This window comes from Ictalurus furcatus, chromosome 27 (assembly GCF_023375685.1).
Source record: "Ictalurus furcatus strain D&B chromosome 27, Billie_1.0, whole genome shotgun sequence".
Classification (NCBI taxonomy): Eukaryota; Metazoa; Chordata; class Actinopteri; order Siluriformes; family Ictaluridae; genus Ictalurus; species Ictalurus furcatus.
In genome coordinates, this window is record NC_071281.1 from 2,135,974 (window position 1) to 2,160,000 (window position 24,027).

General features: G+C 39.0%; 2 protein-coding genes across 2 annotated transcripts in view; one reads left to right on the top strand and one right to left on the bottom strand.

Annotated features, from left to right (window-relative positions):
- Positions 1-3,304: 3,304 nt before the first annotated feature.
- On the bottom strand, positions 3,305-17,528 carry LOC128602877 (calpain-2 catalytic subunit). The gene is made up of 21 exons (XM_053616986.1): positions 17,042-17,528; positions 16,151-16,220; positions 15,520-15,638; positions 14,605-14,738; positions 11,483-11,651; positions 10,613-10,696; positions 9,928-10,013; positions 9,756-9,830; positions 9,297-9,457; positions 7,567-7,736; positions 7,356-7,367; positions 6,938-7,149; positions 6,411-6,447; positions 6,243-6,308; positions 6,111-6,168; positions 5,950-6,014; positions 5,754-5,822; positions 5,240-5,318; positions 4,926-5,042; positions 4,628-4,686; positions 3,305-3,749 (listed from the first exon to the last, which is right to left on the bottom strand). The coding sequence occupies exons 1-21, from the start codon at positions 17,276-17,278 to the stop codon at positions 3,726-3,728; spliced, it is 2,103 nt and encodes a 700-aa protein (XP_053472961.1). The 5' UTR covers positions 17,279-17,528; the 3' UTR covers positions 3,305-3,725.
- A 1,235-nt stretch (positions 17,529-18,763) lies between these two features.
- LOC128602878 (calpain-2 catalytic subunit) overlaps positions 18,764-24,027 on the top strand; it is a 10,642-nt gene continuing 5,378 nt past the window's right edge. Inside the window, exons 1-6 of the mRNA XM_053616988.1 lie at positions 18,764-19,342; positions 19,636-19,705; positions 21,239-21,357; positions 22,811-22,944; positions 23,148-23,316; positions 23,470-23,550. Of these exons, the coding sequence (XP_053472963.1) occupies positions 19,115-19,342; positions 19,636-19,705; positions 21,239-21,357; positions 22,811-22,944; positions 23,148-23,316; positions 23,470-23,550 (801 nt within the window). The 5' untranslated portion in view covers positions 18,764-19,114. The remainder of the gene's footprint in view (positions 19,343-19,635; positions 19,706-21,238; positions 21,358-22,810; positions 22,945-23,147; positions 23,317-23,469; positions 23,551-24,027) is intronic.

Consider the following 24,027-nt stretch of genomic DNA (forward strand, 5'->3'; position numbering starts at 1 on the left):
TCGTTTTCATCTTCCCCCTAACATGAGTCACGTTGGAACAAGCCCCGCCCATGGACTCTGCTCTATTAGCATAGCTCCTCCTCTAAGTGAGCTGCACACAGCCCACCATGTTTTCCGCACTGGAGCATCTACAGTGATTGTCGTGTAAAAATCCCTCCAAAGAAAGTCAAAAAACTTCCAGAGACCAGAGGTTATGGATGTCAAAAGAAATTAAACTTTATTTAAAACAATAAAGTGAGATAGGCTGCAGAAAGTCTAAATTCATGCAAAAATACATGCGCTTTTATACTCTTCTGTGACAATGATCTCATCTCTAGGCGGGGTTTTATACTTTCTTCCTAAAAACAAACCAGTCTCCTTCCCCACAATTAATTATTCATGTCTACAACTCCAATTCCAAAAAAGTTGGGACGCTATATAAAATGTAAATAAAATGGAATGCAATGATTTTCAAATCTCATAAACCCATATGTTATTCACAATGAAACAGAAAAAAAACATATCAAATGTTTAAACTGAGTATATTTTAAGAAAAAAATTAGGTCATTTTGAATTTGATGGCCGCAACACGTCTCAAAAAAGTTGGGACTGTGCAACAAAAGGCTGGAAAAGTAAATGTTACTTAAAAGAAACAGCTGGAGGAACATTTTGCAACTAATTAGGTTAATTGGCAACAGTAACATGATTGGTGTCACATAATGGAGGCTGAGACAGAAGCAAGTGCAGGTATTGTAGTTTAATCCAAAGGATCAGGCAGAAATTAATAAACATAGACAGGCAGAGATCAGGCAAACTGTCCAGACAAGGCAAGGCAGAGAGACGAGGTTGTAAACATGAATAAAGTCAAAGCCAGAATAAACAAATATGGTATCAAGGTTTGGTAAGGACAGAGACACAAGGCAACTGAGCGTATACTTCACGAAGACATTGTATATGAGGGTCTCTTAAATTTTCCTAGTGATTGGGAACAGGTGTGTGTGATTAGACTGCAGGAGAAGGTGACGTGTCTCTGTGTTCCATTTGGAGTTGTAGTCATCGGCCATGTTTGTAGTTTGTGGAGCTTTCTGGGAAATGGAGTTGCCAGTTTGCCGTGACATGACAGAACTCCATTCACAAGGCTTTGCCCACTTTTACAGGGTGCCTCTTGACCCAAGCACTCTCCACTTTAAATCTGTATATCTGATACCTTAGCAAGAGAAAATATCTCGAATGTGGGCAAATTGATCTAATATTTCTCAGTACGAGATTATTATACACCAGTGCTTGTTTTTAGATGATCATTTCAAGTTTGACATTTACTTTACTATAATTTTGCTTTAGAAATACATGTTTAAAATTAGAAGAAAAAAGTTATCTGCCAATAGTGCTATTTCAAGCTTGAAATTTAAAAATGTCTAGGAATTGTTTTAATAATCTTTTAAGATTTGATTTGATATTATATTCAGCTGATGTGAGTAAACGAGAACCCATATAGAAATAGATCTGAGCAGATGAGGTTTAATTAATGTCAACTTTGCTTTCTGGTCTCAGGGTTTAACAAACACAGTGTGAATTGAATCCTTGTGTTTGTCTGAGCGTAACGGAAAAGTGCAGAATGTGCTAGGAAAAACAAAAATGTATCTGTAGTGACCTATTTGTTGTCAGGAAATCTCAGGAAGATTTTTGCCCCCTAAAGGGCCAAGAGTTTGCTGTCTTTAACAAGACCTGCAACCACGCAGGATTATAGAGAGCCTTCCTATAACACACCTTAATAACATTCACAGACAGAGCCTTGTGTAAGTGTGTGTGTTTGTGTTTGTGTGTGTGTACACAGCTGTATGCTTTCTTAATAAGCTTGAGAAAGGTGTTTTGTTTACATTGCACTCTCTGTATCAGCAGCCAAACCCTGATCCTGGAGATGTCTTAATTTCTTTGCCAGCTTAAGTAGGTGAGCTAGATGAGCCCTCGGATCTCGGGTCAAGGAGTGGAGGCAACATAAGTGTAGACATCAGTGTTGCATTAAGTGTATGTAGCAAGGAGTTCGTTGCAATTGCACTTATCATTGTTCAGACCTCGGGCAATACATTGTACTAAAATGGTGCACAAAATTTTATAAAAAAATCAGAATAGTAGTTAGTTTTTTTTTCTTCGTGCTTTCTGCTTTGGCACGAAAAATTTTTTGGATGTGATTTATCAACTGCTATTTTTACAGGTTTGCAACCGAGCACCGTGGGTGTAAACTGATCATTAATTAAAAGCTAAGCACCTGCGTATGCTGAGTCTGAATATTGGGACGTTTCCTCATGTAAATATTAACATAACTTTAAAAAATGGACATAATTTTTAGGCGGTATTTTGAAATTAATTTTCAAAGTACAGACGCGAAAGCAGCTAGTTCTGAAGTATTAGCCAAATTGATAAAATGTTTATTGTTATAAAAGGCAACTTCACATATTCTACCTAATATACTATAAGACAGCTAACATAAATGCTTTAGGTTTTACTGCTAGTTAGATAGGACGCAGATATACACTGTTTGAAGCAGAGGGAATGGTTAAGTCACTAAGGTAATCAACTTTATATTGTATTTTACATATCCTATACATATCCTAGATGGGATGCCGGTCCATCGCAGTCATTGTTCTTATTAAGTGTGTTCAATGCAATTAGGTTATTTAATAGCCGCTTTGTTAGTTATTACTCATTTGTGTTATCTGTTGAATGCAACCTGCTTTTCCACACCATTATGAACTCTGAAATAGGAAGTAGGTCCTTGGAGTGGATCCCTTTCACACCCGGTGCAAGCCACAGAAAGTAAACCCTAAATCACTGTTTTCATTCGGACCAAACATCTGGTTTTGGGACTTCACCTGGGTTTTCATGCATGACCAAACGTACGTTCTCAATCGATACTTTCTCAGAAAATGGACACTTAGGGTGGGAGATCATCTTGGACGCCATTGGAGTTGGACAGGTTTAATGAATTGACTTGGATAAAACTTGTTCAGAAATGGGAATTATCAGAAACAAACCTCTGTGACTTGGAGAATGCGAGTCTAAAACATATCTACATTTGCTTTTTTAATCATTTTTTTAAAAACTTTTTATCATATTGCCCTACTTTAGACTATGACTACACAATTTTATTCTCAACCTTATCTTAAATTCTTCCTGAAACTTGTTGGAAACGCCTAATCTTTAATAACACATTATGCATCACTTGAACACATGGTTATCGTGATATCATAAGTGTTTAATATCAAGTAATAGAAAATATTTAACCCATTAATAAAGCAGGATGTGATGGAGAGGCTTTAGACGAGGTTGCAGGTTTAGTCATTGAGTGATTAGTGTTAATTTATTAGTGTTATGCAAGACTAGAGTGCGCGAACCACTAAGCTACAATTGTGCCATGCATTTTTTTTTGTAGTTTCCAGAATTAGCGCTTTTGCAAGACAAAGTGTATTAACCACTGGAAAGCACCAAAAGATCAGCCTCATACTGGAATACAGGGTCCAATTACCATTTATTATTGCATTTCATATTTTCATCTGTCTAAACAAATACCAATTCATATCATACAACTGTATTGTATATCGTACATAACATACAACATACAACACATTGATAATAAAATGCGTAAACTCAAACTACAGTGAACGATTTTGGTTAAGAACACAATCAGTGTGGAATAAATTGGTGCTGTTGGCTCCTCAGTACACCGAGGGACACAGGTCTGTAGGAACTTAGCTTAGGGCCAAGCAAAGCCACTGAAACACAAACACACGTTATATTAAAATGTTAAACATTATATATGGCATAACATAAGCTATTCATGCAGTTTTACAAAGAGTACAAAGAGCTGACACTGGAGACTCCTTCCAAAAATGCTAAACAAGCATCCCCTCATAGATAAGAAAACTTATATCAATGATTAGGCATTTTATTTACATTTTGTTTATGTGGTGCATCTGCATGTAACCAGTTTAAAGATCTGATTAGATACAAGTCCCCTTGATTAGATAGAAGTCGCCGCTATAGAAATGATAACGTATTAGAATGAGCGAAATACAGAAATATAGAAAATTCATCAATGATATAATTCAGTCTACTATGTAGGTATGTAACTGAATACACGGACATTATTTGGAATAAATAGATTTTTAAGAAAGCTTAAGACTAGAGGCGTGTATCGGATCTGGGATCGCACAGGATGCAAGAAATGAAAAAGTGTTATTTAAATGGGAGATTTAACAGCATCCTTAGTAACTGCCTGGTCAGGGAACGGCGCTTTCAATCAGGCAACCAGTTTGATTATGAAAGACTACAAAACATCTCAGTCAGATTCAAACAAATAGAATAACTGTGTGAGCAAGAAAAAAAACAACAACACAATACTATGATCATCTCGATTATGAACTGGAGTGATGTAACTGAGGTTGAGGAACTGTCAGTGTAGTGTTAAGTTTCATATTGGATTGAACAAATTCTGCTTTAGGCCACACCCACTTCAGGTTTAACTCCGAATACAAATACAGATACTTGAAGCACTCAGTAGATACAGATGCAGACAGTGGCGTTACTTTACATCGCTAATACAGTGGGGTCATTTGTAACATTACACATGACTATAAATAAAGATGTTTACCTGCAGAATATCCAGCTCAATCTTCCCAGTATGGTTCTTGTCAAACTTGTTGAACATATCTGAACACAACAGGACAAAAAAAACAAATGATGCTACCATAAGGGTGTATCACAACAGCATTGAACATCTGGATGACCGTGACGATGTTTTATCAATGGACCGTACCGTAACTTTCTTAACGTTAAAGCAATTTAAGATTTTTTTATTGTTGTTATTTTTATAATGTGAGTTGACAACCAAAGTTTAACTCAGAATAGTTTGGTAACCCTAATGTAGGTTTGAGGTTTGATCCACTCACGGAAAAGCAGCTCGAGACGGATTATGCAGCCTACGAAGGCATCGAAGTCGATGGCGCTTCGCTGATCAGCGTAGCGCAGGACAATCACCTCCAGGATGGGCGTGTTCAGCTGGAAGCCTAGGAGAATTAGTTCGAGTTAATTCTTTTCAGTTGTCATGGTCAAATTGATTACGGGCATCAATTCAGTTAATGAGAACAATGGCATTAGGTACAATAAGTCTTTGACTTGCTCAGTGTTAGCTTTAGTGTATGATACATGTTAGTGTATGAAAAAAGCTAAAGTGTGTTCAAGATCTTAGATTAACAATCATTACCTGCTTTGCTGAGAGCGTCTCTCATCTCATGGGAGCTCATGGTGCCCGAGTTGTCCGTGTCATGGTTCTTGAAGATCTCCTGTTTAAGTAATGAGAAATTTGATCAAACTCAAATTGTGAGTGGGGATATTTGGCTGGTCATGAGGAAAATTGCTTCTTTTTTATTGAAAGGTGGAATAGTCTTTTTTTTTTTTTTTACTTATAACGTACAAATAACCAGGAAGATATGTAGAACATGATTTTTTTTGTAAAATACCAATGGATTAACCCGTGGCCTTAGCAAAAGTGTATTAAATCTTCTGACTTCTGGTCATTTTATAGAAACTCTCCTAGGGGCGGAGCTTCAGGAATATCGGCAGGAATCATTCAAAATATCAGACCCACCTCTCCGTCATATAACTAATATTGGGGAGGTGGAAAATCTTGGTGGATTAATCTTACCTAATACAACTTTAAACAACTAAAAGAGCCAATGTAAAATAAACATGTTTGTGTGTAAGCATGTGTCATGTACCAAATATTTCTGTAGCTTTATCCAGAATGTATGAAACTCCAACAGCCCGAGTTTCCCACTGCCGTCGCTCTGAGTCCTGTCAAGGCTAAAACTTGAAAATGAACAGTGTTGCAGTCCAGCTACCTACCCCAAAGTATAATATGTCTGAATAACTGATTGACTCTTCAAAAGGAAGGGGTCTCTAATAAAAGGATACATCCAATAGGCTGATGATATGGCGGCAGGTCTCCATGCTGAAGCCATCCGTCTTCAGGTCAGTTCCTACGAGAAACAAACCAAAAAAAATAGAGGCACAATCTACAATGTGGAAAAACAAGGAATAAGTGAGAATATGCATGAGAACGAATGAGCTCTTACGCTTAGACACAATACTGTCCAGAACCTTCTGTAGCTCCAAAGCTGAGATTTCAGAATCCTGTAGAAGAAACGACATGATTAGAGCTGTTCCAGGAAATAGATTATATATAATAATTTGAAATGTTGACTTACATTTCCAGCAATCTGCTTAAAGAGGTGTTGGAAATGTGGGTCCATATCTTTCTCAGAGATCTTCTCCTATCAGACAGAAGGTAGTTAGGGCAGATCTTATAAAATAAAATAAAAAAAACTTTTAAAAACATGATTCAGATACCATTCGGATTATTTCAGCGTGTTTACCTCTTTAATATTGGCGTTGATGTCCGTCTCCATTGGACTAGAAGTGCAGGGTGGGATTAGTCAGGAAATGTAATAGGAAATGAAACTTATTAAGCTTCCACAATAGGATCAATATTGGATATCTCTACATTATATATCAACATTATTTTTGTATAGCGCCCTTCTATGCTAAATAGTTCTCATAGTAGCGCTCCTTCCCCGCAAATGAACCAACGAACAATGAGTCTATAAGGGTCGTATTCAGAGTTCACTCTGGGTTCAAAGCAAGTCCTTGTATTTAAAAGCAGTGGTGTAGATACAATTAAAAAAAAAAAAAAAAACAACATCTCAGATGCTTGTACTCAAGATATATTTGGCAACCTCAGAGACGTGAACTACACAAGGATTTATGTTTGTGAACAGGGAGCCCAGAAAAGCAGCTGCGTAACCCAACTCTGAATACAAGGAACTTTCCCCATGTAAATATCCAAATACAGCTATGAATCAGGACAAGTTTTCACTTGAGTATGCGTGTACAGTAGTCGTACCCGGCAGTGGCGTGTTTCTCAGCAAAAACGCGAAGTATGAAGTCGCCTTTGCGGTGTGGCTCGAACGTAGAGGGAATAATGACGTATTCATCGGGTGGCAGTTTGAAACGGCAGCACACCTCACGCATGTTTATGAAGGTGTTACTCATGGCCACGGCTCTCTGACGCAGCAAGACGTCCGGGCCGAGGTGAATGTTATTTTGACCTTTATACTGCGGGACAAATACATACACAACAGCCGTAAACCCCATTCGGTTATCACATTAGAAGAACAAGAAATCAATTTGGTAACCAATATTGCAACACCGTATTCAAATACAGATACATTATGGAAGGTAACACATGGTGCTAATTGTTCTTTTAACACCTAACACCTGATGCTGACTGTATGAGAGTAAATGCATGATGCCATACACACCTCATCCGGAACCTGAAACACAAACCAACACGAGAATATATATAAATACTCGTTTCTTTTTTCTTTTCTTTTTTTTAAGTTGACTTAACAGGATTCTTACAACATTTTTTAGTGTTACTAGCGCTCAGTACTGTGCTAACGGTTAAGTTGCATTGCAGTAACCTTGTCTTAAGACTCCAGAAACACCATGGACCATGTGCTAGGTCGTTACCTTGTAGATGGCAAAGCCGATGGTGTTGAGGACTCGTCCAAACTGCATCTCTTGGCGCATGTCTTTCTGCATCAGGCCCACCAAAAACGAGCAGCCGTCTATTCCGTCGTGGGGGTCATCGTCCGTCTCATCCAGCTTTATCACGTATTGGGGGTTTGAGCAAAAGGTTGCTAGACAGAACACAATTTCAGACAATTAGAGTAGTGCGTCCGACCATTCAAATTGCTAATAAAACACTTTGGGACGCGCCTGTTATTAGAAAATAATCAACTTCAGGGTGGCAACAGTAACTTCGCTTTGCATCAGGATGCATCACACCACCCCATTATTGATTATTTCCCTACAACAGCCATCACCAAGTTTTTTATTTCTTAGCATAGCATATAGAGTTGACCCACCCACTGAATTAAGTCTATCAACTTTAGTGAAGCGGTTGTGGTGTATGGGGATTTAATTATTACATGCAGTTTTATTGTCCTTTACTCCATGCAACTGCAGCAACACTGCACCAATGAACCTTCGACTGTTTTAATGACGCTTTACATCTTTCATTATCTTGCACATTCTGACCCTCCTCTACATTTTTAAAGTACACGAAATTTTGTGGTTGGAGCTGTGCAGTCCCATCAATCCACACATGATTGTAAGCTTTACCGTTATGCTTCCTTCTTAGTTTGCATTCCAGATAGAACTGCAGCAGTGCTTAGTAGAAAAGTACTGGTGGTCAGGTTAGCCTTGGAAGTTATGAAAGGGGATACAAACATCCATTCCTAGACTTGGTTGATGATCATTTCAGGGCTGTATGGCATTTTAACACTTGCTATGCTACATGTGCTCACGGTTTTTTTTTTTTAATTTGAAGCTAGATCCCAGTTGAGCTCATGGGGATAGTAACATGAAATCAGGACACTTCCCCACCCCACCAGCAGAGGCTGCAATCACCTGAATAGTATTGCAACCACTGACAACCACTTCTGGTTTAATAGTATGTAAGCAGCTCATGTAATCTTAGTGATTGTGAAGTCTTGCCATACCCAGTGTTTGCGTAAATTTGGAGCCTTTGTTATGTCTGACTTCCTTGCTGCATTTATTTTAGATTATTTGTTGAATTACCCTTTGGCTTTGCTTACTGTTTCTGATCCTCGTTTTGACCGTCTGACTGCCTTACCATGTTTGGTTTTTGGATTGTGCTTTGATTGCGTCTGCTTAATAAACCTCTTTGCACATGGACCAGTACTCTGTCTCTAAGTCTCATGTGTTACAGGCAACTGAAGGGTCTAACCCGGTGGATATTATGAACTTCGTGAAAACCATTGTACACATTCTAATGAATAATGGTGATGTGTTTTTCCATTTCATATGAATGAAAGATAAGATAAGGTATGAATGCTAACATTGCTCCCAATATTGACGCAGCTTCAGGCTCAGGGACTAGGCCATTCTCAAAATAAAGCAACTTTCATGAAGCCATGAGGTCCACCACTTTTATATTTTGATGCAGTGGTGGAAATCATAAACCACCATTGTCAAAGTTACAATATTCATTGATTTTTGTTTATTAATAACCTATTGCACTGGTCACTTGAATTGACTGTGTTTTGTACAAAGCTGAGTAACTCAAAAACAAGTAGCCTATAAATGACGTCAGTATTTAAAATATAATAAAAAATATCCTGTGGGGTGTTCAAACTTCTCCATACTCCTAGCTCAAGCTATATAAGAATAAGAACCTGCGTTGTTCCTGCAGCCACCAGCAGTACAGCCAATCTTCCAAGAGCCCTCAAACTGATGATAGCTCCAGCGGCTGACCCCTTCACTCGTCAGCGTATCGGGAGTCAAGTTACATATCTCCAACTTGGAGTACTGCTGCACGAAATCTGAATAAGCCATCCTGTAGGAGGAGCATAAAAGTGTGTGTGTGTGTGTTTTTTTTTTTATTTTAAAAATGCTGAATTTACTTATAAGAAAAGCTAACGCCAACAATTAAAATAACAGACAGAAAATGTGTAAAAGTGCAGAATTGATCAACAGAAGATGTAAAAACAGACTTCTGGATTCAATCCTGACACTGTTAGGGTTTATTCTACATTATTGTCTAAAAAAAAACATACGTTTTTGCAAAATATTCATGTAAAAATACAAACTTGATACAAAGTGAGCAGAAAATAATGACAAGGATAAATCCATACCAGAACTCTCCATCATCTGCCGAGTGATCGAGTTTGGCCTTCTCCTCGGGCAGCACTCGGTCCCACTCACTAGAGCTGAGGATGATGACATCAAGAGATTTTCATACATGTTCACAATAAGTTATGGCGTGGATGATGAATGGGATGTTCCAATTGGCGTAATGAAACATACTCATCACTCCAAGCTCCGGTCCATTCCACTTGACCCCATGGATTTCTCAGCCGCACCAGTTGAACTGGGCTGCCACGCATGTGAACCTGGGCGCATCATACAAGGGCTGTATTCAGAGTCAGTGGCTAAAGCTCAAAAGCTATGTCAATATTTACGCTGGGAAAGTTCTCTGTATTCAGAGTCGAGCTACACACATGCTTAAGTTGATTTTCTAGGTGGCCAGTTCCGATTATTAAAATCACCTGTGTAATAACTGGGTTGCACTTTACAGAGGCCATACGAATAATTAAATATTATATATTATATATGAAAGTAATAATGCCCTCATATAGCATTACCAATTGCTGTTGTAATTATTATCATAATGCAGTTATTAAAAAATGCTTTTTTTACTTTATTGTTATTTTTTACTTGATTATTTTTAACAAATTGACAAAGCAAAATTTTTTGTGCATTTCATAACTCCCCAGAACTGTCGGAGATGAACAAAGACAAGTTCATCTTTAAACATTTGCACACTGACAAAAATATTAAATACACAGACAGTTGCATGTCTTTCGCCGACTGTGACAGTTTCTAAATGTTTACTTAATATTTAAACATAACTGACATCACTTTTGAGAGAGAGAGAAAGACAGAGAGAGAGAGAGAGAGAGAGAGAGAGAGAGAGAGCGCAAGACCTTACCACTTCTGCTCCCGTGACAGAGTAGGCGTGTCCCTTCACCAGCTTCTGTCTGGTCACTGCTTCTGTCTCGTATGCACTGCTGATCTGTTCAGGAGCAGAATATAGACATTATTCTTTTATACTTAATTCATATCAAGATTACAACTAGCAAAATCCGTGTCCATTATGAAGTGCTGTTCCTTTGTCAACATTAATAATTAAGCAAAAAAAGGAATGCACTGATGTTTCCCTTAGTCGAACTCCAGTGTAAACGCACCTCGTTTAGACATGTGTGGAAGTGAAATATATCTCAATTGAGATCCGATTTGTTTTACCGTTTGCTCCCTATAGGTTTCGTTGTCATGTTAAACCACTAACTGATATTAGGTCTGATGCATTACATGAGTTTTAAGATAATAAGAACATTTTGCACTCGATCATTTTGCAATCGGTTGCACTAATGGGTTTCACATTACTAAACACTGATGGCTCACCTGCAGAATGATGAATGAGGCATTACCTATTTCAACATAGTGTTTGAAGAAGCTTGAAGAGATTAAGGTGTTGCTTGTTGAAGTGACAAGAACTACACATCTAGCTAATTCGAGGGACTAAATTAGAAGTAAACTTTTTTCAAGAAAACCATTTGTCTGATTTGGAACATTCAAGTGTGTGGTGAAAATGTCTGATAGTAGACAATCAAAGAAACTGGACATATCTAATGAGGCTTAAACTTCATTAGACTGGATAAAGCCTAATAGATGTGTGGTGAAATGCGTATAACCCTTAAAATTCTGTGATGGCACCTTTGCCGTGAATGGTCATGTCCAATCAAATCTTATGTAATTTGTGAAAAATAATGACACGGATATAAAACCGATAGTGTCTCACATCTATAGAGCAGCCGAGCAGAGACCCACGATCCAGTGCCTTCCTGATGATGTTGAACAGAGTCGGTGGGGCTTTTAGCAGTTCATAGCTCTCAGAAATTCCACCAGTAAAATCCTCAAAGCCCTCAGTGGTGGAGCCTCCGGAAAGAGCCTCATAAGAGCTGTTCACCCTGGAAAGAAAAACAGGACTTGGACTTGGAGCAAAACAGACTGGTCATATTGACTAGATCTTAAATAGAAATGACTGATTCAGCATCCCATCATCTAAAGTCTTCTCTTCGCATGCCTATTGTATTGCTTTAAAGAAAATATCAAATCGGTTGGGAGAGCAAATATCAGAGAAAAAAATGAGAAGGCATCCATTTCAGTTGAGTGATCATTTTTGAGCCTTATCAAAAGTTCCATGCTACATCACTGTCAACCTCATGGTCATTCTCATCACCCTGTTTCATCCCAAGTGACAATATCCCATGGGACATGACCTTCAAATATGTAACCTTCCATTCTACTTGTTTTCATTCTGGAACGCCGGTGGTTTCCTTCAGAAATAGAGGATGTACGTTTATTCTAGGGCCAATGCTGACATGTACATTTTTAGGATAGTCCCCAAAATAAACATTTCTAGCTGACTCTGCAAAAAGTCTAAAACACTGTTTGTGGTGTAAGATAAGGGGTTTATGCCAAGGGGTTTGTAGATTGCCTTCATACGTGTACACTTTCAAGAATGTGTTTGACCATTTTTGAAAATCCCAATATGCTGTAGTCATTTCCAGACCCATAATTTGTTGTAATTTCCAGACCCATAAGTGTGTTGTCTGCCGTGCCATAATCGCTTGGTCATCGGGGACTGCAGGTCCGGTTTGATGGGTAGCAGGCATGGAGGGCTTGTCAGTAACTTTAACGACAGAAGGAACAATGGTCTGTTTGGTGAGAAAGGGCTGTCAACACATTGCCTACATACATAGGCTGTCGGATGAGTTTCAGTGTAATCCACAGCAACGGTAGTGACGACAAACCATACAGCTGCATCCTGTCCCAAAATGTTTGTGTCTGCCTTGTCCATGAACCACACTGGACAAGGAGTAGTCTCTCTGTTCACAAACAGATCAGCATCCAATTTTCTGTAGGTGTTCCACGTTAGCTGACCTACCTTTGCCAATTCTCATGGCACAGGGCTGCTGAGAGGCAGTGTGATCGATTCAATCACCCCGATTGGTAGCCAACTCTTAAGAGAGACCTGTTTTCCCACCATTCTTTTATCACATGCCCCTCCAGCCTTGCTCTAGCCTTGGCATCTGCCATTTCAACTTCCCTCTTTGCATGGAGAACTTCAGTTTCCCTCTTTGATGGATTAACCGCACAAGTTGTATGCACAATATTGCTGACACCTACTTTTGTGATTTACATTTACATTTATGGCATTTGGCAGATGCCCTTATCCAGAGTGACTTACATCTATCTCATTTATACAACTGAGCAATTGAGCGTTAAGGGCCTTGCCCAAGGGCCCAACAGTGGTAGTGGCACTGCTGGGGCTTGAACTGCTGACCTTCTGATCAGTAACCCAGAGCCTTTAACCACTGAGCCACCACTGCCCGTGATATGGCTGCTAGATGACAAACATTAAGAAGAAAACAGTGAAACAGTATGCAGTGGAACATGCCTTGTTCACTACTGGAGTTGCAAATAATGTGGTGAACATGACTGAGTCAGGTGACATGCAAAATCTGGATATTTGTTTGGCTTGGCTCAACTTGCTGTTGGGACTGTCAGACAATGGTCCAGATAAAGAGGTAGACGCAGATATTATCATTGCTGGAGCTCTAAATTGACTTGCACATACTTTTTGAACACCCTAAGTACTAAAGCTACCCCAAAGGGAAAGTACATCAAGCCACCTGTATCCCACAGCAATTGAATGCATCCTTCAGATCTATGGTGATGGGTGGAATTTACTTTTTTTTTTATTATTAATTAGAAATTATCATGACAAGAACCCAGCCAGGTGTTCCAGCCCACATACTATCTCTATGGCCTGTTTCTGTAGTAATGACTGCACTTCACTGTCTATCAGTATAGCCAGTTGGTCTTGTGCTGGGTCTTGCGCCTTGTTGGACACACCATTGTGCTTGGCAGTGATCAGAGCGGTCATGCTCTGATCTGACACTAGCTCTTGTTTATTGTTGGGATTTACATTGGGGCACAATGTAGCCACATGGTATCCTGCTAACTCCATTCACCTGCTGTTCTAGTTTTCTGAAATCCAGCTTTTGCAGGAGAAGTGTGATGGCTGGATATGTTTTGTTTAGGAAGTGCTAAGCCTTTTGAGTTTTTTCTCCAGATTTGGGTAAACCTTACAACAGAAAAAATTGTTTAACTTAACAGACCCAGTGAACTTGATTCAATGAACAGACTCAAGAATTCAACACTTTAGTGGTAGACAAGGTCCCCTAAAGGGAGCTTACTGCCTTAAAATGTGCAGTTTGTGTTTTCAACAGAAGGAGGCAACACTTTAGCACCTACCAGGCCTGTGTGCCAAAGACTGGCCAAGTAGGCTATTAGTGGCAGGTGGTGCAGTGTGTACCAGGTTTCTGGCAATGGTGTTTGAGTCAGCCAAGTTGCTTTTTCATCTGCATTAACACTTCCAATGATCTGCACTTCATTGCTATCTCTGCCAGCTCCTGTACTCTGGGTTCCAACACAGTAAAGGCAATCGCTCTTCCTCTTTTATGGGACTGATTAACCAAGTCTTCTATGTTCATGTCTTTCTGATCCTGTTCCTTGCAGTGGCTCTGCAGCAATACCTGCTTACGGAGGCAATGCCAGATTAGAGGAATGTAATGAAAATGCGGGAGTATTTCCATAGCCTATAGTATGTGTGATGTAATGGAGGAACTTTTACAGGCAATCCACATAGGGTCATGATCATAATTACTTTTGACGAAAACTGGCCAGGAACTAAAAGATGTAGGACCTAGGTGCACAATGTGTGTATTTTGGGCTGTGGCTGGATATGGCAAGCAATGTTTGCAGATTATGACTCAGGCTCATGTTAGACACCGCCTGTTTTCTTGCACGGCTACTGAGACAATACGTTATTTACACATGCAACCATACACTCACTTCGCGTAGGCCTTCTCCAGAAGGGCGCTCCAGAACTCGTTCCCTTCAGCCGAGTGAACAAACAGCAGATTCCCATTTCTTGTGGGCAGCCGGTCATCAATGACAACATCTACCCACTCACCATAATGCCAAAGCTGTGGATGGAGAGGTTTGAGCAAGTGTTAGATTAGATGTGGTAAGTAAATCTGCAAAAGTAAGAGTAGAAGGAAATTTTCAACACGCTAGTCAAAAGCAAAAAAAAAAAAAAGAAGGCTTATCTAGGACTAGGCCATAACCAAATGTGGCTAGGGATTATTTCTAAGAAATTAGTCATTGACATGCCTGGTGATTATTAGCTTTAATGGCTAATTAGAAATTAAAAGCCAATTTCTCAGTCATTAAACAAGTTATATGATTTGTGCTGGTTTAAACCCAATGAAGGTTAAATCGGTGAAGAGTGTCTTAAATGTGCCAAAGTGACACTGTGGTAGCTCAGGACGTATGACTCAAGGTTATGAGTTCAAATCCCAAGACTGTCCCTGATGCACTGTTGGATACTTAAGCAATGCTGTAAGTCTGGAATATACAAGTATAGGATAATAGAATAATGTCTCACGTGAAATTTGTTTTTCCAAATGTATAAATTACATTTTTATTTGTATAGGCATTCTGAAAAACTCTACAGAATTACATGTCTTTATCTAGATCTCTAATTAGCTTATACAACTTGGGTAATTTTAGCCCACTAGCTTGCTCTTTCATGCTATTAATAAGCTGAGGTAGTATGTCCACGTTGAAAGTGTATGGAGAATTTTCAATGAGATTGAGATTTCCAATGAGAAATTCCAACGAGAATACGTACAGGTAAACGCAGTCCTTTTAAAACCCTTATTAAACCATATCAGCCTATTAAACAACAAAGTATATTAATCCCACCTGGAAGTGAAAGATGCCGGCATACTTTTCAGTGAAACTCTGGTCAGAAGGAACCACCCGCCCCAGAATTTCAGTGTCCAGAGTCAAAGAGGCAATGGCCGCCAGGAGCCAACAGTCACCTGAAGGAGTCAAAAGGGGTCATCAACTGTCACCTCAGATAAAATATTTCAAGCCTGGTGGTGTGTACTGTGTGTATAGTAGGTGTCACATGACTATGTACTCAGTGACTCACTTAAGCAAAAAAAATAATCCTTTAAGGATTTGAGGTTAATGGTTTTGTGCAGATCGCATAGTTGTTACAACCAGATACAAATCCATTTGTTTTGATGTAATGTGGATGAGTTACGACATTCAGCTTACGCCATTACCACCATATGGTATGTAAGAGTGTTGCACCATGTCTTAGCATTTTTTTTTTCATGGTCATGATCAGCAGAGCAAGTCAGAAATTTAACCCTATCACTCATTTAACACCCACAGAGTAAACAATTGATAAATCATGCATGAGACTTTTTGATTGATCACAGTATATATTACAATCAGGTGTGGCACCAGCATTCAAACAGTTCTGAAACATTTATTAACTCAAGTTCAGGTTGAAGAGTTTCAGTTTTAAAGGTTCGCAGCTCACCTAGCTCTCCCTGGCGGATGTCAGTCCTTGTAGCGCCGTCGCAAATGAACTGAGGGTTTGAGCAAAGCTCCTTGAAAACATCAGAGGAACAGAAGGCTTGATTGTAATAATCATCATCATCATCATCATCATCATTCTGCTGTTTTTTGTTTGTTTGTTTGTTTGTGGGGGGGTTTTATTATTAGCTTCAAGAAAGAGAAAAAAAAAATTTAAGGCTGGTGAAGGAACGATTGTTTATAGCTGTTATAACACGTAACATTATTGTTCCACAACATTAAGTGTAACTATAAATGGACAAAAAGTGCGCATCTTTTTTTAATAAATAGGAAATTGTAATCGTTTTCAAATTGCTGTTGTATAAGAGCAATAAAACACTTCAAAGCATGCTCCTGTTGGAAAATAATCAACTTTGGGGTTGTAACGGCAACCATTACATCATCTAGTTGATAATTATTTTCATTTTAACAGCATATCCCAGCATACTGCCTCCATATTTGATTTTGTTTGTCATTGCCCTGTTATTAATGATTAATTGATGGATTTGTTCCGATATTTCTAAGCAATCCACACAGGATGAATATGCACTGTGGTAGTTTTGTGTTTTCTATTGTTTGTATATTATATTGATATTGGCCTACACACACCACTTAGCGATGCACATTAAAGAGAAAGTAAATAGATAAAGTAACTGCAGTGTTGAATTTAGAGGTCAAACATAAAACTGGTGCAGTACACAAGTTGTTTTATATATCCGAATAGCTCTACTTTGATCATACGTCAAGTCATTTTCTGTCCTCCGCCAGAAAGGAAAACCAACACTGTCTGATGTGCATAGGAAAAAAACACCCCAAAAGGTACAGATTATCCATTACACACTGGCAGAATTCTTACCGATGGCCGTTTCCACTCAACTCCCGTGGACTTGGAGGAATATCGGCCCAGCTGGTTGTATCCTAAAGAGCGGCATTCAGCAGGGAACGTGGGGTCGCAGAAGAGTTTGCCGCTCTCCAGGCATTCACGTCGCAGCTTCTCAAAATCCTGGTTATTGAAAGGAATGGCATTGTCATTGCCTCCCAGTCCTTCCTCTTTGTCCTTCTTCTTGGACAGAACATGGGCTATGTTGGACATCTTCACACAAGCTTGGTCTCTGGTGCTAGTCGTAAAAGAGCAAGGCACAAAGTGTTTGCTTCACGGTGCAGACTGACAGAACAAATGCTCTGAGCTCTGAGGTGGTGGAGTGTGGATGGTGGGGAAAGGGGAGTGGCTTGTAATTGTTTACCTGTCTGTGGGTCACCTGCCATCTGGTGGATGAATTGAATCAATATAACAATGGGCACACCTGACGTTCTGGTGGTCTGCACGCAACTAAAGAACTCGTTGGCCCATTTGTTGTTAGGTGCCTAAATATAAGCTCAAAGACAACTCAATCTCTACCAGGTGTTGCTCTTCAGGCAAACTCTGCTGTCCCTTATGGAGCTGTGTAGTGCTTCTCGAACGTTTCATGCAACACACATTTAACTATAGAATAAAGAACAATGTTGTAAATGCATGTTTGAGTAGGCTTGAGGGCAGATATCGATCTCTGTAAGATACTGAATTTAGAGCAGAGCTCCAGCTGTTGTTTGACCACTGGAGTAATTTCTCATATAACAAAGGTCCTAGAAAACCAAGCATTTTATATAGTCTTAAATACGCCTACTCTGTTGATGCCAGGTGAACGAGAACCACGAAGCTGTGAGTTATTAATCAAAACGGGCTCTTGTGATTTACCCTAAGAACTTCGGAAACGTCTCCTTAAATAATTGTTTTATCCTCACAAACCAGTCTCTCACCTCTCACGAACTCTTGTGAATGACTCGACTGCAAACATGACCCATTGTGAGGGGGCCAAAGTCCAAAATCGCAATTTAACAACTTGTTGTATTTTAAAATGAGTGACACGGAGAAAAATCAGACCAAATTAGATCACTGCGGGCACCTGAGTGTAAGAGTACAGTTTACCTCAATACTGGAATGAGCTATCCATAAGCTTAGGCAAGCTTGTATCTTAAAGGATTAACATTTAATTCATTGTTTTACTGCAGAATGTGTGTGTGTGTGTGTGTGTGTGTGTGTGTCCTATAGCTATATAAACTGAAATGGTCCAGTATATACAGTATTCATGCTTGATTGTTTTGATTTTAGATATAATCATTTATATGTTGTTGGTTAGTGTGCTTTACTCACGTTTGTTTAAAAAGGTACTTAGGCCTAGTTCGTTTTTTTTTTCTGTTCAGTAATTTGCAACAAAGAGGACTGTGGCTCAACCTGATGCCTTTCCCATAGATTTGAATGCAGATGTCACTTTAGTCACTCTTTCTAATAAAATAAAAACAAGCCTTCTTTGTGACTGAAGCTCCTGCCATCCACACCCTAATCATGAACAAAAACTGAGGCCAAGCTGGGCTTGCCCATCATTTTTATACATTTTTATATTTTTGTACATGCTTTCGGGAATAGTACAACGTTAATTGCTTTCTTGAATCATGCAGTACACCTTCATTTAATTTGGGACTGCTCAGGAAGCATCTTCACTCATTGTGAAAAAAAAAAAAACAATTAGTAAATGACTCTGATATAATGAATATGTACTGGTTTCACCATCAAGTTCTTTGTCCAAAAACATTCCGTGTCTGTATATGTATTTTAATGTAGTACTGTAGTATATTATGGAACACTATTTAGGGAAAAATCTCATAGGGGTTTTTGTTTTTGTCTTTTTTTGCCTCATCTCTACAATCCTCTCTGCAAGTCATGCACAAAGCAGCTTACTGGTTTAATGCACTCTGTTTTCTAGATTCCCCAATCTCCAGTGACTTGTAAAACCACACCTCCGAGGAGGAGAACCAAAACTACTTAAACTCACTTCAACAATGACATGTTGTCAAACATTTGTTCACGCACGACTGTTCAAAAGACTGAAACATGTCAGCACTGGGGAACGATTTGGTAGACAAGCGACTTCAGGGCGATGCTAGCATCAGGGCTAAAAAGTATCTGAATCAGGACTATGAGAAACTCCGGAGTCAGTGCCAGAAACAGAGCAAGCTCTTCTGTGATCCTCATTTCCCCGCTGAACCCAAGTCTCTGGGCCTTAATGAACTCGGACCTGATTCCGTCAAGACCAAGGGGGTGGAATGGAAAAGACCTGGAGTAAGTGGTATTGAATTAATACGCAATGACTTTTTTTAGGGTAGTTACGACAAGGTTTTTGAATTAAACCTTAAGGTAACCTTGATGAACGTGAAAAATATTATCAAATTCAGATTACTGTAATCGAAATATGTTTTGATGTATGTTGGGGTCAAAGGCACCGTACAGTAGTACATAAATCCTTACTTAATCCGTCATAAATGTCAAGTTTTCCCTGTTGCCTTTCACACATGGTTGGAAAGGAAGCATACTTGTGCAACGTGTACTTATATTTGGTGTGTTTCGTCTGGCAGGAGTTGTGTTCCAAACCCCAGTTCATCATCGGGGGAGCCACACGTGCCGATATCTGCCAAGGAAAGCTGGGTAAGAAGATGCACACTTTATTTAGGTCTCAAAAAACCTTACGACACCTAAGACACACACACACACACACACACACACACACACACACACACACACACACACACTTCATTCAAACAGATAAGCTTCCCTTTTTCAACCTGAAGTTTTCATACTCTACCGTTCTGAAACTCCTTGAACAAGTTGAACAGGTTTTTATTGTTTTGGGGTTTTTTTTTTTCCAGGGAAACACTAACTGTGCATTGTAAAACTGTCAGGATGTATTATGTATGAGACAGTCTACTCAATTTATGTGACTAAATTTATTCTATACTCAATTTATTATGAAAATCGGTCTATGTAAATATTTAGTAGGTTAAATAAATATTTTCTAGGTTAAATATTGAAGCTATGCTGAAGAAATGTTGAATCTATCTATCTGTCTATGTATCTATCCATATAATTACATGTACCACCATGGGGGGCATGATGTCTTAGTGATTAGCATGTTTGCGTCGCACCTCCGGGGATGGGGGTTCGAATCGTGCCTCCGCCCTGTGTGTACGGAGCTCGCATGTTCTCCCCATGCTTCAAGAATTTCCTCCCCCGGTCCAAAGATATATGTTGTAGGCTGATTGTCATCTCTGAATTGTCCATAGTGTGTGAATGGGTGTGTGAGTGAGTGTACGATTGTGCCCTGCGATGGGTTGGCACCCTCAGGGCTGGCTCCAGGCTCCTTGTGTAGGATAAACAGTACGGAACATGGATGGATGGACATATACCACCTTTCAGTCGTAACAATATTTAATATTACGACTGCACATTTTAATGATGAGCGTCTGCCATACAAGTTCCTGTGTAAGTGAAGTAGAAACAATAACGTATTCGAACAAGCACATTCATGTAAACTTGTGATTTGCCTTGCTGACAGAACTACAGTCAGTGCTGCTGTTATGTAAGGAATAAAAAAAAGGATGGGGCATGCTATTATAGGAAAATAATCAACGACCGGATTAATTAGATCTTTTTTTTTTCTATAAAGTTGGATGTGGGGTTTTTTTTTCACTTCTATTCCCCAAAGGTTTACTTTCAATTTTACTTACTTTCAATTATGAATGAACAACACATCATGCTTTAAAAACATTTGTAGTTGCGGTTAATATTGTGCAACGGCGGTGAAAACAAGAAATTCTTGTTATCACGTGCGCATGTCATAATCATTAATTTTGCCGCCGGCTTCTTCTTTTCTGTCTCTTGAAATTAACAAGTCTGGGGGGAGAAAAACAAGCAGCTTGACATTTTACGGAGAAAACCAGAAAGTCGCACAGCTGAAAAGTGACCAAGTCCTGACACTGGAGACTCCTTCCATAATTCTTACCTACAGTATATGTATTGTTACAAAGTCATTCCCATAAACATTTCAAATTGCTATTAATATATTTCAAGTCGCTTCTTTTAACATAACAAGCTTCATTAACGTACTTATAAAACGACTTATAAAATGACTGGTAATTTGTGTAAATAGCTAGTGGCTCAACTGACCTTTGACCCTTCTAGGCGACTGTTGGCTGATGGCGGCTATTGCCTCTCTCACTCTGGAAAAAGACGTTCTGGCACGTGTGATTTATCCTGAACAGAACTTTACGGATAAGTATGCTGGCATTTTTCACTTTCAGGTAAATCATGCAGTTTTATTTTTCTATGGTGTCGTAGGATTTCTTCATTCATATTCAATTAAGCTTAACGCAGAAAGGAAAAACCAGAAAATGTCTTTCCAGACATGATTGCTAAACACTTTTAGGATTCAGGGATTCAACGTTTTAGCCAATGTCATTAAATTTACAAATTTACAACAACAAAAAAAAGGCCAAAGTTACAATTTGTTAAAAAACACTATAATACACATGACAATAAATGGACAATAAATGCAGGCACTACAGAATACCCTACAAAACAATACCGTGCAAAAGAAGACCAAAGAGACCACGTATCCTTACAGAAAACTTTACCATACATACAATTACACACGTTTGTTTTTTTTAGTTTTTGTAGAGTCTACCATAGAAGTCATTGTGTACATTGTTATTATTGAAATAATAATGTACTGTATTTCATTGAGCGCAAAAATATAAGCCTATCCTTTGAATTACATGAAATGGGTGGGTACTAATATATTTCATTTGGTTGCTAGGGTGATCCTTGGTAGTTACAATGCTATCCCAGCTGGTTGTTGAGATGGTGTTTCTAGGAGACTTCAATATAATTCCAGTTGGTTGCTAGGTTGTAGCTAGGTGGCTGCTGTGAGGTCTCAGGTGGTTTCTTTGGTGTTTCTAGTAAGTTTCAGTATGATCCACTAATAGGCTGTAGCTAGTGAGTTGCTACGGAACCTCAGCTGGTTGCTAGTGTTTCAGTAGGTGGAGCAATGCACTTGTCATTGTCTTCTGTAAAGCTGATCGAATTTCATGTCTGTGAATGTGGTTTGGTCTGCCTGACCTAATGACTAAAAATAAAATCTACCCTACCCTATGTACAATCAACCCACTTTGGTGCGTTGCTACGTGACGACCGTCATTCCAATCTTCCCAAAAAGTACAAGCGCCCTGTTCCCGTAAGGGATCTACGTCTGCGCCGAATTTCATGGTTCAACGTCTATTTGAGGTGTAAAAACAATTAGAAATAAGCTCCATAATGTATGTTTTATAAAGACCTAATACGATCTTCTATGACAATAAGATATTTTAGATATATAGTATTTACCATTATTAACTTATTAACCATAAGTTGTTGTTTTTTTTGGGTAAGGTTGTATTGAGGAAAAGGGAAAAACAGAATTTTGTAAATTTTATGTAAAACAGACTAACAAGACTAACTAGTGGGAGAAGCATTTTGAACTTGGCAGTAATTTGTTCACTTGCTTATGAGGAAAAAGTGAATCAATAGATCATTTAAGAAGCTACAGTTCTAATTGATCTGTTGGTTAGATCTCAATGGAGTGAGCATGCACTCCCCCCAAAACAGCTTTGATTGCTTCGATTGGCCTTGGTTTGTTCGTAATTTGAAATTCTGTGTTTGCGGTTTTGGTACATCACAGCGTGATTTTACATGGCTTGTGTTTCAATACCTTCCCAGCTGTGGCAGTATGGTGAGTGGGTAGACGTTGTTGTCGATGACAGGCTTCCCACCAGAGAAGGAAAGCTGCTGTTTGTGAAATCGGCAGCACAAAATGAATTCTGGAGTCCGCTCCTGGAGAAGGCCTATGCTAAGTAAAGTTTGCATATTAGTATTCTACTTTTTCATCTTGTTGCTTCATGACTCCCTCATCATCTGAAGGGGATTTGTTTTGTTGGTTTTTTAAAATCAGTATAACTGTAAACTGTAAAAGATCAAATGTAGGATATCAGTTACTGAGTGATGTAACATATAGAGGTAGAAGCTCTGAAAGCTCCTTTTTTTCTCTGGTTAAAAGGGTGAACGGCTGCTATGAGAATCTTATTGGAGGTTTTTCCAGTGAAGCCCATGAGGACTTCACCGGAGGCATCGCTGAGTGCTACACGCTGAACAAAGCCCCAGTGAACCTGTTCAACATCATGAAGAAAGCACTGAGTCGGGGTTCTCTGCTGAGCACGTCCATTTCTGTATGTGATATACGTAGCAGCTTTATTGCCCAAAATAATTAGGAATATCCTTTATTACAGGAGTTCAGACAGAAATAATACTATACTAGATGAAAACATTTTGGAATGTGTTGTAAAATTATTGTTTGGGGTTTTTGTCTTTGAAATTGTCAGGCCAGCACTGAGGAAAAAGAAGCCGTGACCAAAGAGCGTCTGGTGAAAACACATGCCTACTCCATCACGGATGCAAAGCAGGTCGGACACTGATAAACACACACTTCTCAACCAAATTATTTATTTATTTATTTATTTTTAGATATTTCCAAAAATTGCCCTTACACCCTAAACACAACCTGGGTGATTTGCTGGCAGTGCACAGCGCGTTCACTTCAAATAAAAATCAGCGTATTTTTGTGTGGCACAGTTGTGGTTTCTAGCTAGAAACTCATTCATGTTATAGTTACAGGATGTTATGCTGTAATGTATTAGGAACCACTGTGCAGCTGCTAGCTGTTAGGTTTCCTAGAGTCTTGAGAAATATCCACTGATTTTTCAGAACGAATTGTAACAAAAATATGCTTATATGTATGTGAATAGACTAATAGTCAATTATGGAAGTAGTTGCAGTTTTACTAGCTTTACAGCCAGTGGGTGTCGAAGTGAATGTGAACAGAGCCTGGGAAGGGGAACGACTTTGCGTTGGCAAATTTCTGTGATATGATATTATAGGGA